Raw genomic sequence first — 14,663 nt, 5'->3', positions numbered from 1 at the left:
TGTTTTGAGCCGTTTAAATGTGCTTTAAAAATGTGTTCATTTACTTTCATTTTTCATTTTGTTAATCAAAACTAATGGCAGATAGGTAGCATATTTATTGGGGTGGTATTGGTAAAGCAACTCATGCTGAAAGAAACAGCAAAATTTTGTCATTTTAAGGTTCAAACTATGTTCAAAAGAGTGGTGTCATTTTATTTAAGCCAATTTTTAGGATATATACAACAAAAATCTTAGAAATATTTTTAATAGTTAAATGTAAAAACTGTTAAATGTAGATTCAGATTTAGATTTAACATTTAGATTAAAAATATAGATTTCAATTTAACATTATGAGTAACACGTAATAATTACAGTTATACATTTAATACATTTATGTGATGTCAAATTCTACTTTAAGTATTTTTAAAAAGTCAGTAAAAACCTTGATGCTAAATGTGACAAAATGTTGCAATTGTGTATGGTGTGAGCCACTTTAAAACTGCATCTCACATTGAATTTTGTCTATCTGTGTTTGGTACATTGCAATGCATCATGTTATAAAAGTCCAATAACAAAACCATGAGCTAGCCACGAAAGATCCATTTATTTTCCAGCTTAACCGGCAGACAAATTTCCTATGTCATATTTTAGTCACAAAAAATGTTAACAAAGAAGAAAAAAATTTGGGCGACATAAGAAAGAAATTACATGTAATTGTAAAAACGTTGGGAAAAATTTCCACACACTTTATCAGGAGGATTAAACATGGAAGGGAAATAAAGTTTTGATCAGTTTGTCTGTCCAGTAAGTTTCTTCTTTAGCTCTGCATTTTCTTTTTGCAACACTTTGTTCTGAAAAACAAAGGAAAATAATCTAGTTAATTTCAGTCTTTCTTTTGCATCTCTTGCTAACAAAATCGTCTCTCTACATCTTACTAAAAGCCAGAGCCTGTTTCCAAAACAAAATAAAGTATTTAAATGCATGAAATACAGCCAACAAAGGCTGTGTTCAGACATATATGTACACTAACCTTATGTCTGAGTGATTCCACAATGAGGTCTCGTCCTCCCCTCACACTTTCCTCTCTCTTTGAAATTTGGAAGGCATCTCCAATAACTGAGACTAGGACATGAGACTGGAAAATTATAATTATAATTATTTATACATCTATAACCATAAGTATAATAACACTTTTATTATAACACAATTAGTAACATTCCACTTTTTTTTTGTAAACTGCAGGTGAACTTTAGTAAATTCAAAGAGGAAAATCATACAAATGGGTTCACTTACGAACTTCTTGCTTTGAAACATATAGCAGTGGTATGTGTTCGCTGCAGGATGTCGGGCCACGAAGCCAAAGACTTCAGGAAAGGTTGGGAGGACAGCACAGAAGGAGACAGTAGACAAAGGGCAGGAATAGAGCAGAAACTGTAGAGAGGTTAGACCAATTCAGACAATTTCTGTGCAGGCCAGTCAAGATGCATGTGAACTATCCACATTTTTCTGGAGTTCAAACAACATATAATTTTTAGCATACCTTGGTTTTGTATTCCAAAATGTCCAAACCACTCAGTGATAGGAAAAGATAGACTTTACTCTTCTTTCCTTTCTTTTCAGTGGAGTAGGTATCTGGTGTCTAAGGAGGGATTAACAAGTTACGTAATTTAACAAGTTCATTGTAATAAATGGATCTAGAGTCTTTCATTCTTGTCTCCACACCAATTGGTTTGAAGAAACCATGTGAAAGTGCTGAAAATCTTTATTAAAACTTTCAATGAAAAAGAGACAGACCTGAAAAGAAACAGCTTTTTAAAGACTAACTGTACAAAACAACAAATTCATAAAATTTCTGCTTATAAGATCTCCTCTCCAACATTGTTGACATAGGTTATGATGCAAAAATATTTAACAGTGAGTGCAAATGTCATTTTTAAAAGTGCCATAAAAACACAAAATAAGAAAAGGTTTTATGTGAGTATTGTTTATACTCAGTTTTGTTTAAAAAGAATTTGGAGAAGTGCCAAAAAAAATGGCACTGCCATAGCGGATTAAATACATATAAAGTTTGTAATATTGACAAATGTAGATGTGTTCTGAATTGTAATGAAGAGTCATTATTGACCTATTTGCACAATAATGTTTTGTTTGACAGTTAATTGGAGACATAAGCCAGATTTGAAGGTAGGAAACTAAGTGGACCCTTTTCCTTTCCTGCATAAAACAAGTTTAAAACAAAAGCAAGTTGTAAACACCAACCTTTAGACTCTCCAGCGCTTCCTCTAACATCTGTAGTCCATCTGGGCAAACAACCTCAACACGGCCAAGAAACTAATAATATGTTTATACAAAACATAGACATGAAGCTAATGTCAATGACGACGAGGAACAGATCATTTCATGGTGAAGCATGTTATGTATAAGTTGTGAAAATCTATCTGAAGATTGGGTGGCATTATCAAACAAGTATGGGATATCGTGTCGAATCATATTGTCTTTACCTTAACCGTAAAGGAGATCTCACTGTCTTCATCTGAAAACATTATGTCACTCTATCATTTGGTAACAACAAAAGGAGAAACCTGTATGAAGATAAACATTTCTTCTTAAAGACCAAAGCAACAACATCGCTCAAGAAGATACAGGAAAAGTATCTTACCTTTTCAGATAAAAACAATGTTGGAAACCACCAGGGAAAGGTGTGGTCTTCTATTTCAAATAGAATATTGGGTGTAAAGTCTACTGGAGTTAATGTGTAACCATTATCACATCAACCCTGCCTTTGAATCAGAAATCTAGGGTTCCGGAGTATTTTACTGTAATCTGTCGAACCGTAAAGGATGAATTCAAGACAAAGAAAACTGCAAATTCATTTTCAAATATTCAAAAGGCAATAAATTCTACCAAGAAAAATCACTGCATCTTAATTAAATTTTATACATTTGAAAATGTAAAACTGCAATGAAAAACAAGAAAAGTTTAGTCTGTAGTGTAGTGTTTTCAATCGCAAATGATAGAATTTCACTTTTAAAGAAACTAATATGACAATGTCAAGTGTCTGTGCAGTAAAATAATGTGTTTTCTTCCACGCCATTAGGTGGTAGAAGGTAGCTAATCACCTTAATGATCTGAGACAAGCTGCATGACGCAGAGGTAGTGATGCCAATGACAATAATAGACCTCAGTCAGAGAGCTCTGGTGTAAACCAAATATTTTATTGCGCACAAATTATTTGCAAAATTGGCACAGCATCAATTTAGCAACACAGAGGGTCTTGTGGTCGAGCATGCTGATTTGGAATCATGTGCTTTGAGTTATCTGTCTGAATTTGCTTCACATCTTTAGTTTTTTAAAAAGAAAAATCCAGACTCTGAACTGGGCCCTGGACAAAATGCTGACCCTGATGAAGGTCCTAGTATGGTTTAAGCGGTAGTCAAAAGAGCACAAAGATGGTGAACTTGAGGCATTGCAGCTAAAGCCACCTTTCATCCTGCTTTACTTTCAATGGAGATGCAACACCGACTGTTGTTCTTGGTGTGTGATGGAATCTAACAGTGCCATGGTGCAAAGTAAGCCCAGTCCTCTCCAAGCGAAACGGCCACCAATTCAAAATAAGCAGGAGGTTTCAACACACAGTGAAGTACGAGCTAAGCTGTTCAAGGTTAACTGCTAGAAATGAAAAGACCAGTTACATGCAGTCAGAGGAGGCCAGGCCTCCCCTGCCATCATGGAAAGAAAAAAAAATGACAAAAATAAATTAAATGGTTGTATTTTTCCAGTAATTTTATAAACTAATTATCAATTTAACTTCGCCATTTTATATTATCTTTTAATTTTCACGCTTAACATTAAAATACTGAGAAGAGACTACACAACGTGGCACAGCGCAACATAGCACAGCACAGTGCCGCACCGCCTACAGGTACATCCAGAGGCCAGGTCTGACTGGGCCTCAGATGAGGGCAGTGGTCTCTCTTTATGTCACTATTAAATGTTCAAATACGAATACTATATGAACTAAATTTTCATAGTTTATATTTATATAATGAGCCGTGTTTTTGTCAACAACTATATTTCTGTAATGTGTTTCTTGTGCCATACAATCGGTGGCGAAGAAGCATGAGGGAGGCCAACACTTCTCCGGCCTCATGTTAGGGGGCACTAATGATGCCAGGGATTGGCAGTGGAATAAGCAATTTACAGGTAGCGTGTCAGGTGCTGAGTCAGCTTTTTTTTTTCTTCTCACCTTGTCATACATTCAGAATAGAGGATAATATTCACAAACTAAAACAATTTTCAACTTTGAATTTCTGCTGGAATGGTGCATGGACTTTATTTATAAGACCATAATGACATTTTTTTTTAAAAATTAAATGTGTTTTTTTGTGTGCTACATTTTGTATGCGTAAAGAATGCAGATATGGGATTTTAAACATAAATAGTTAACTGCTGGCAATGAAATGGTGAATACGGTGCTCTGGAGGGATCATATGATGTTTGTAAATCTGACTGATGATGTCAGTGCCTCCCCAGCCATGAACCTTCTTCTTTGCAAAATGGCGCTGTCCCAGGCGGCAGCCAGTAGTAGCAGCTCCCTACACTTAATTGTTCTTTTTTAAATTTTTGTAGTGTTTGCTATACTTGTTTACATTATTTGCTCTTTGGATTTACTTTCTTTCTTTCCATTTACAACTGGAGTATTCAGACACCATGTTCTGGAGGCTCGAATACTTTTTTCTCTGTTTTGCGGTGCTTGGGTCATTCGCGGCCCCCATCAGCTGTGCCGAGAAGCAGAGCGGTATTGTTTACACGCGCGACCAGGTGATGGCTCTAAGACCACTGTGCGAGCGGACCGAGACACCACTGCGGCCGGTAAGAAGAAAGGAGGGGGACTTGCCGTGTTCATTAGCAACAGGTGGTGCAACCTGGAGCATATTCATGTCAAGGAGTGTGTGTGCAGTCCCGACGTGGAACTTATTGCTATCGGACTCCGTCCATACTATTTGCCACGGGAGTTTACTAATGTCATCGCCATCACTGTTTATATTCCTCCGACCGGTAAAGCGAACACGGCCTGTGATGTTATTCACTCTGTCACGGCTGACCTGCAGACTAAACATCCTGGAGCCTTTATCCTCATCACAGGTGACTTCAATCATGCCTCACTCTCCTCCACTCTCCCTACATTCCATCAATATGTCCAGTGCAGCACGAGAGACAGTAAGACTTTGGATTTACTGTATGCTAATGTCACCAGTGCACTGGTGCTGTCACACCTCAGACCTCTGGTGAGCCCCTTTCAAGACCCTCTGCAGTTTGCCTATCAGCCCAAGGTGGGGGTTGATGACGCAGTGATATACCTGCTGCAGAGGGCTTACTCCTCCTTGGACAGACTAAACACCACAGTGCGGGTCATGTTCTTTGACTTCTCTTCTGCCTTCAACACCATCCAGCCAAGACTGCTGAGGGCTAAGTTGGAGAAGATGCAGATGGATGCTCCCCTTGTTTCTTGGATCAAGGACTACCTGACAGGTCGACCACAGTTTGTGAGACTGTGGAGCTGTGTGTCCGACCCCCTGATGAGCAACACAGGAGCTCCCCAAGGAACTGTGCTCTCCCCCTTTCTGTTCACACATCTCTGGCAAAGACTGAGACTCTGTCTTCAGTTCTTGCCATGATATCATCTCTGTCTTCATCCAAAAGAGGCCAAGTTTCAAAGAAAGTAAAGTTCATTATGAGGCTACATAGGGTCATGTTATAATATTTTTGGTTACAAAAGCCAAACATTGGGCCCAAAGTGCAAGTTAAGGGTTTTACTTAAATAAAATAACAAAATCAGTAAAGTGGGTTGAAGGCTGGAATTGAAGACAGCCAGTGGACAGGCAGGCAAGGCTGACCAGAATTGCAGTAAAGGGTGAAATTCCAAGAGGGGAGGGAGGTTACAATAATCTGGCAACAAGTGGAGGGAGAAGCTGCTGTTTAATGCTGCAGACCAAATCAGCCGAGATGAGCTACAGGTGAGGAAGAAGGTCCCTCAGCTGAAAGTAGATTAGGCGTGCCCGCTTAGGCACAGGGGAGGAAGGGAAGAAACACGTGTGATGGAGAACACAGAGAAAATAACCTGAATCTAAACAGTGATGTGTAGTAGCAAGAAAAAGGCTGAAACACAATGTTTTACCCTCATTTATCTCTACATTTATGTCATGATCTGAATGTCAAGTAGCCGGGAGCTCCATGTGAACACATCTGAAGGTATTGTTGATGTTCCCTGTTTATGTCTGTCAGAGATCCCTTTTTTGTGGCTCTTCCTCATCTTGCTTCTTTCTCCCTGAGTTGGGACAAGGGTCTAAGAACAAAGGGTCCGACCTCCCCTCTCACCAGGGGGAAAACAATGTTTGTGACATTAGGTTGCAAAGACATTTCTTTCTGATTGTGCTCGGATGACTTCACAGGATAACTTAATAGTACGGAAATCCTGTTGGGGACAGTTACAAAGATCCCCTGTGATATAAGATGCATAAACATCTTATAACCAGCAAAGTCATTTCAATTGCAATGACCAAATTAAGTGATATTGGAGAAACAGGAGCCGTAGCAATGTATGATAATAATATAAGGCAACAGCTGGATAATTGAATACCAATACGCAGAGGAAATGATTAAATGAGGCTGCCTTTGAAAAAAAGATGATTCATTTTGTTGCAGAACAGATTGAAATTTAATCAAATTTCCTTGATTTAGTGTTAAATGTCCAAATATGAGGGTATAGAAGCCAGTGCGATGCAAACAAAGTGTTAAGCAAACCCATGAAGAAATGCATCTTGTGTTGTGCAGGTGGCAGTTATTAATTCAACAATTGTTACATTAACAATGTGCCCTGTGTCTGATTTATTGAACTTATTTATCAGTGGTTTAATGTTAGCACAAAAGATTTTAATTTTTTTTCCCCTGAGTAAATTGCCTTTGTGGTAAGTTAAAAGACAAAAACAAGACACCCCCCTCCCCTCGTCACTCCTTATTAGATACAGAAATGCGTTTATATCACCACTGGAGGATAAAATAATGTGTTCCTGTGGTCTTGACTTCGGTGTTAAATGTGATTTTTGAAGTGGCCGCTTTACAAAGCCATTAGGGGAAACTCAACCAAATGTTCACAACGTGTCTTTTTATTAGGGTGGAAAAATAGGTTGGTTTTATAGTCCCCAGAAAGGACTGTTGTTTGGTTGTTGGTTTTTTTTAAAGATCAACAACGATGGAGAACATTACAAAGAATTTCCTTTGTTTTCCCAGATTAGACGGTTGTCGGGGAGGTGAGGATAAAGATGCAGACTTCGATGAAGGTAATTCCCCAGGTCTGCCTATCGCAACATTAATTTTTCATTTCAATTGTTTGTTTGGAAGAAAGTTGGGAAAGGAACCTTTATAGTAGTTACTGCAAAACGATTGTGTTGATATTAAGGACATAAAATAGCCACTGAAGCCATTCCCAAGATTTACCCATGCTGGAGCATGTGAATAAAAGATGCTCCCCCCCACCTAACACACACACACACACACACACACACACACGCTTGCATTTATTTTTTTATTAGCTGCAGCTTTCAGACGTCCTCTCTGTCATTGCGTGATTCTGTGGTTGGTGTGGGGGGGGGGGGGGGCTCATCCATTTTAAATGGAGGGTACTGACAAGAAAGTTTCTGTGTCAGAAAGCGTCGACATTAAACTAAAATGTCACTGATCACTCTGGCATTTCGATAAAGCTTTATCCAGATTCCTGAAAAACACGGTAATGGCAATAAACATAAAGCATGCATTTAAATCTTAAAGGTAGACATCTTTATTGCTTGATTTCCCCATCATATTTTACAGTTTTATAGTGAGTAAAATGGAAAAACCTTCACACAAAAAAAGGAAGTTTGGTCTTATTTTGGATGGCGGAGCCATTTGAAGGAAGATGATTGTCCTTCCCCACCTGGAAAGTCACCCAGAACACAGAGTTCCTTTATTTAATGGTTCAATAGTGATACCTATGTGTCCCTGTTTGAGAGCATTGTTTCCCCATTGTTATTGCGCCATCAGTTACCTCGGCGGATGCCTGGATGACATAAATGCATATTCCTCATGCCAGCCAAGCAAATGAAGCTGAACTGAGGATGGGGAAGGGAAGAGAGAGACTACAAGAAGGAGACAGAGTGAGTGATTAAGCGCTGCTGCGTGAAGAGACTTACGCGAATGAACTGCTGATAATAAAGAGCAGAAGAGCTCCCTCTATTCTCTCCCCCACCCCTTTTTTGTTTTTGCAATTTGGAAGTCACAATGTTGTGATTTCCCTCTTCCCCCAAGGACAAAGTGATTAAATTTTCAACCCAGTATCCCCATTTCTGCATTCACAGTTATACACTTCATCTTTTGGGTGTTCGTCATTACTAATCTCAGAAGAATCGAGGGGATAATTGCAACCATTTGCTTCGTGCACTAAGTGTGTATCAACAGTCAGCCAAAACTATGGCGGTAACAATGCCTCCTCATACATGAAGACAACACGATGCTATTCATGCCCTTTACTCGGAGTGGCCCCCGCTGGAGGACTGCACCCCTGGATGACAATTGAATGTGCATGAATCGCACTCCATTGAAGACAGCTGCCGTCAAACGACGTATGGACAGCATGTATGTTCCATGCAGGGGAGTTTCTGCTCTTCTCTAAACATATGAGCCCAGCGGTGCACGATTTATGTTCAGACACACGTTTCAGTTCTGCATCAGTGACTGAGGGTCTTTGTTCGTCTCCACAATCTCGAGCAGAAGCTGCTATCTTTGAATGCTGATGTTGTCACATGGAGGGGGGGAGAGGGAGAGAATGTCCAAAGGGCTTTGTGGGGGCAAATATGTTTGGAGCCATCATGCTTGATCATCTAATCATGACTAGGCCTTCAGGGAGCTGAGCATGCTTGCTCCCCACTCCCCCACCCCCCACTCTCACCACATATGCTGATAATACAATTCTCCCACAATGCAATTCATCACTGCAGATTTCTATCAAAGATGGGTTAAATGGCTACAACGACGGGCTAAATGGAATGCTGCTTCTGCGAGCGCATGGATCAAGGCAACGCCTGATGAACTTTTCCATTCAGCGCCATGTCCTCTGCAACTTTAGATCAATCTAAACTTTGAAGCACAAAAGACAAGCAAATGCATCTTGGTCTTGTAGGACTGCATAGATTTTAATAGACTGACCAAAAACAAAGGAATTGCAAATTATGGATCTGTAAACTTTTCATCCTAAAAGTGTAACTATTCTGAGATAATCCTTAGTTATTTGTACAGCTTTGTGATGATTGATGAACCACTTGAACTTCTATTAACTGAGACTCAGTACGCAAAACATCTTTAGATTTAAGGATCAGGCTGGTCATGTAAATGTTACTTAATTAGGTTTATTATTTGATCATTTTTTGGGTTGTGTGCAGGTGTTATCGAAACGCTGCCAGTCCTAAATTTTGCCTCTCCGTCCCATCACGTTGCGTCAATTTGTCAACCTCTCATTTGCCATTAATGAAACGGCCATGCTGCCATCTTAAAAATGATGAAAAGCGGATTGATTTTTCTGACAAAGCTGTGTCTCTGAACCTTGCTCCTCTGGAATGCCCTGCAGAGCTCCAATGTTAACCCTTTAACATCGACATTAGGATGTGCAAATAAATCAATATGTGGCCTCCATAAGAGGACCTTTTGAATACATATAGGCACAATTTTTACCCAAATAAAGCTTATTCTTATATTAGACTGATCTGTGAATAGTTCTGCAGAATATGAAAATTCTAAGATGCTGCATTAAGGTGGCATGACAAGCATACTATAGGCAGCAAAATAGAGCACAAGGTAGCTGGGTGGTGGGAAAAAGCATATTTGGGTCACCTATTTGAGGGTGTTTTTGAACACACACATGGAAACCTGCATCTGAATGAGAGAAATGGGAGATGTCATAGACACTTTAAAATAAAAGCCCACACAGTAACGGGAGTAACAAGAGAAAGTGCTTTAGTGCTTAGAAGCTAACTTCAGCTGTAAAAATATTGTGCTCTCTGTATAGAAAAATACTGACATGCCTGGAATTTCCATCAGAATTTTGATTTGTCTTTGTTCATACAAGAGGTTCTCCAGGTGCTTCACAGAAACCTACCATATTTTCACGACTATAAGGCGATCCTAAAACACTGAGATTTTCTCAAAAATCGATGGTGCGCCTAATAATATGGTGCTCCTTATGTGTGGACGGAGTTCCAAAATCTGCTGTGCGCCTTTGGTGGGTGCACTACGGTAAACACTCCGCCAATCGATTAGCGACACACCTACGCGTAAGGATCCCCTAAAATCTCACCGGTCAAGCGAGACGCGTATGAATGAGTTTTACTTTAAACTACAGGCCATCGAATATGCGGCTGAAAATGGCAATCTTAGTGTTTTCGCTTTATGAGGAGGCGGCATCTCTCCATACGCGCGAGGACAACTGTTGTGCAGCGGCTGCCCGGGGATTACCAGGAGAGGGCGGCCATCTTCCCTAACCCTAACCAGGAGAGGGTGGCCATCTTCCCTAACCCTAACCAGGAGAGGGCGGCCATCTTCCCTAACCCTAACCAGGAGAGGGCGGCCATCTTCCCTAACCCTAACCAGGAGAGGGCGGCCATCTTCCCTAACCCTAACCAGGAGAGGGCGGCCATCTTCCCTAACCCTAACCAGGAGAGGGCGGCCATTTTCCGCACCTACAAGACAAGATAACCGCGCCCAGCCACATCACCAACATGGATGAGATCCCTCTGTCTTTTAACATCCCTTTGACCCATAAAGTGGAGAAAAAGAAACCAGCACAGTGGCGATACGCACAACGAGGCACGAGAAGTCATCGTTCACCGTGGTTCTCGGCTGCCACGGAAACGGACAGAGCGCCGGATGACGGAAGGTCGAACACTCCTTCACAAAGACTATGAGGCAGCGGCGGGCAAGTTATGCCACCATATGCGGGTGGATTGTAGACACATGGGCTATGATACCGTCTTCATGTATTGTAAGAGCTTTCACAAAATCAACGCTGAACCGAACCGGTCGGTGAGTCTGATTCAGATGATGAAGAAGAGGAATTCGGGATGTTGGACATTGAAATAGTGCAGCTGTTTAATTCAGATACAGAAGATGAAAACTTTGATGGTTTTGTGGCGGAAGAATAAATATTTTGTTCAATAAATGTGACGAAACTCACTGTTTTACTTCCGTTGTCATTTTTTACTGTATGTTTCAGCATGCGCCTAACAATACGGTGCACCTTATGTATGTTTTAAATACAGAAATAGCACCTATAACTGAGACTGCGCCTTTTAATATAGTGCACCTTATGGTCATGAAAATACGGTACACCTAACCCCCCTTCCCCCCCCCCCAAGCAAGCAGCAAGGAAGAAAGGAGATGGGGGACAGGACAAAGGAAGGACAGAAAGAGAAGCACATACATCATTCATGCAAATAAATAGGACATCAATAGAATTGTTTATCCAAAGATGTAGCTCTAAAACCAGGCGGTCAGTATCCAACTCTGGAATTGGATAGATCAAGAGGAGAGGAGAGATACGCAGACATGAATCGATAAGATGGGAACAAAACTGTCAGTAGATCATGTTTCTTTGCCCTGGTAGCCTCAGCCTACAGCAGTATATCTAAGATGATGGCTAAAGATCAGACAACCATACATACCATATGGCTAGCATAATGACTGCTGAAATAGAATTTATCAACACGTCAAAAAGTCGAGTCTTTAACTTACTCAGAAGTGAGGGTGCATTGAAACAAAGCCCTATTTGCTTATGATGATATCATGGATCTTATAATTTTTTTTATTTTACATAATAAGATCCGTGATTCAGGAAGTTCAACCTTGGACTGAATGGACAAAAATGTCTACTTATGTCCTGCTCCTCCTCCTCCATCCAGCTGGTTATCAGCAGGAGGGGCTCTCCAAATGACCCTGCTCCTGCTCAAGTTTTCTTCCTGTGAAAGGAGGTTTCTTCCTCCTTGATTCCGTTGCTTGTTTAGGCATCAAGCTTGGGGGGGTTTGGATTGCAATTAGAATTTTGACTTTAACTGATGCTAAATAAATATCGGTTAATCAAATAGAATTGGAGAAAGATATTTTTCACACAGAAGTTCATCCTTTTCCCAATTTCCTCTACAACCAGTAGAAAGAAATTTATACTTTTTATGACTGGAATGACATCATAAATTAATTTCATTGTGCTCAAAGAACACAGTTTGCATTCAAGTCATGGTATTTCCCACAAATGTGACAGGGAGTTCATAATGCTCCTCATGTCAATAACAAAAAAGGTGTTACGGATTGGGTTGTTACAGGACCCGAAAGCAGGCAAGAACGCAGTGATAAAAGTCCAAAAACTAGTCTTTATTAAACTAAACAAATCAAACCGGCAGTCCTCCTGGACTGCAGGGAAGCACTAGTTTAATCTTCCGGGGTGCACAGAGAACTCCAGCGTGGAGCCAACACAGGAGTCGGGTTCTGCACGTTCACTAGTCCAGCAAGATGACGTGGAGCCCTCAAACGAGCAGGGAAAACAGCAAAACACTCCAGCGCTGGTAGACAGGCGCTCCTTCCTTAAATAGGTGGCCTGATGGAGATTGCCGACAGGTGCGCCTGCCTGCAGCACCAGCCAATTGACTCCTCCACGCCCCCTACAGGAAAAACCAAACACAACCACAACCCTGGACCCCAACAAAAGGGAGTTGGCGCCTTTGACGCGCTCAATTTTATGTCCACTGATTACATTGAACACTTGATTAGACTCATTTTAGGGAGGAGCAAGGCAAGGCTGTGTTAAGATTCGGGGGGGTCCTCTGTACCATCACTACTATTCAATTAGTTTTCATTATCACAAAGGAAAGACAGGAGGAAAAAGGTAACAACAATCACGCCGAGTCCTCCAACAATGAAAGGAATTACTCACAAGTGAAAGCTTATCGGTCGACTTTGATATGAATGAGAATATTAAATCGCAGCTCCGGAAGATGCGACTGGAATTAGCACTGATTTTGTTTTTAAAAGCCCGATTGAAATCAGATCATCAAAACAAGCTGCTGCTTTTGATATCCGGACGGCTTTTTACCGGTTCTGAGATATTTATACGTATTTTTCTCATTTTTGGTTTCCTTTGAATAAAACTCTCCACTTGCATAAAATAAATGTCTAACAGTGCGCAGCCTTGAAATTTGACACTATTCAATCCTTGGTGAGAGTTTTTCAGTCCCCCCCCCCCTTTTTTTTTAAACTAGAGGTTGATAAATGAGTATGATATTATAGTACGACTCCCTCTGCATGCTTTAGTTTTCAACTGCAGTGAGGATCCATATGATGAATGACCAAAGCAATGTAGATACGCCTGATAATACGTGTTTCATCATAGTATTATATTTCTGAGGGTTATTAGGTTTTTTTTAAATTGAAAAGCGGTTGATTGCTAAAGTATACGAATAGCTGGAACTTCCACCAATTCATCCATCTTCTGTTAACTGCTGCAAATTCCTAATCAAGGTCATGGGCCTGCTGGAGCCAGTAACCAGATGAGAACTGGAATGCACACTGGGCCGGTACAGGGTCCAATGTGGAGTACATACACATATACACACACCTGCTCACTCTCCCGTACCAGTGTGTACTGGACCAATTATACCACTGATTACCAATCAATTTGCTTTTCAGCATTGTCACGTGTAGCGATGCACCTATTTTGAGTTATGCTCAATATGAGAAGGAAGAAAAAATATTCAATGTCACAATGGCTGCCACAAACTTACATTGGCAGAGCAATATAGAAATTATAACCTAGAATTTGCCTTCTATAAACCTGCTATAAAAGGAAACTGGCTCTGTTCACATAATTACGATGACATATCAGCTAATGACTGATAATTATATGTTGTCAGAGAATCCTGATGATAGTCTGTCCAATAAATTGAATGCCTTTCACCACAGTCTATAGTTCTATTTGACCTGATATTTTCTTTTAAAACTTAACTACAATGAAAGAAGAGAAAATAATTTTATTGTAATAGTCATTTTTAATGAACTACAGTTTTAAAACAGTGATTTTCTTTAATTTTCTTGTGCAAAAACGCATTTTTGTCCAATCACAAAAAACTTGAGGTTAGCAAATTCTATTAGAAATATTGATCAATGTAAAATTTCTGGGTGAAACTTTGGATGAGGATTGTAAAAAGGAATACAGTGGATATTTTACCCTTGCTGGAGGATCAGGCATTAAGCGGTCGAAGAAAAAACACTTTCACCCACTCAGTTGAAAATAGGTCACTCTCCATACTTTCTCCTAACTTATATTTTTAAGTGAACTTGTAAAACAGACTAACTTTGGCTTTTGATTGATTCTTATTTCTGCTAATGAAAAGCTAACACTGAAAAAAAACAATAATAAAAAACCCTATTGTACCACAATAAGAAAAATGATAACTTTTAACCATGTAACCAAGCAACGTATTTTGCTGGTCAACAGTTGCAATGTCTTATTGCTGCCATTGGCCTTTTAAAATGTTACCCATAATACCTTGCATTGTTTACAGGGACTACAACATAGATTCAAACTAATATACATTATCAATAACTTTGCC

At 40.0% G+C, this 14,663-nt stretch overlaps 1 protein-coding gene and 1 long non-coding RNA gene across 3 annotated transcripts; one reads left to right on the top strand and one right to left on the bottom strand.

Annotated features, from left to right (window-relative positions):
- Nucleotides 1-564: 564 nt before the first annotated feature.
- LOC101078691 (PTB domain-containing engulfment adapter protein 1-like) lies at nucleotides 565-2,722 on the bottom strand. Of its 2 annotated transcripts, none has more exons than XM_011606559.2 (7): nucleotides 2,639-2,722; nucleotides 2,481-2,561; nucleotides 2,239-2,310; nucleotides 1,520-1,618; nucleotides 1,273-1,410; nucleotides 1,010-1,114; nucleotides 565-830 (listed from the first exon to the last, which is right to left on the bottom strand). In XM_011606559.2, exons 2-7 carry the CDS (start codon nucleotides 2,520-2,522, stop codon nucleotides 768-770), a joined length of 519 nt encoding a protein of 172 aa, XP_011604861.1. In that variant the 5' UTR covers nucleotides 2,523-2,561; nucleotides 2,639-2,722; the 3' UTR covers nucleotides 565-767. The 2 variants fall into 2 exon arrangements, with proteins under 2 accessions (XP_011604861.1, XP_011604862.1); XM_011606560.2 differs by having other exon boundaries at nucleotides 2,481-2,512; nucleotides 2,639-2,686.
- Nucleotides 2,723-6,005: 3,283 nt separating this feature from the next.
- LOC105416820 (uncharacterized) lies at nucleotides 6,006-8,831 on the top strand. Its single transcript, XR_003889186.1, has 3 exons — nucleotides 6,006-6,231; nucleotides 7,270-7,319; nucleotides 8,059-8,831. It is a non-coding gene; the product is annotated as an uncharacterized lncRNA (long non-coding RNA).
- Nucleotides 8,832-14,663: the final 5,832 nt, after the last annotated feature.

The sequence above is a fragment of the Takifugu rubripes genome, chromosome 8 (genome assembly GCF_901000725.2).
Source record: "Takifugu rubripes chromosome 8, fTakRub1.2, whole genome shotgun sequence".
NCBI classification, from domain to species: Eukaryota; Metazoa; Chordata; class Actinopteri; order Tetraodontiformes; family Tetraodontidae; genus Takifugu; species Takifugu rubripes.
This window is presented reverse-complemented; position numbering and strand designations above follow the sequence as displayed.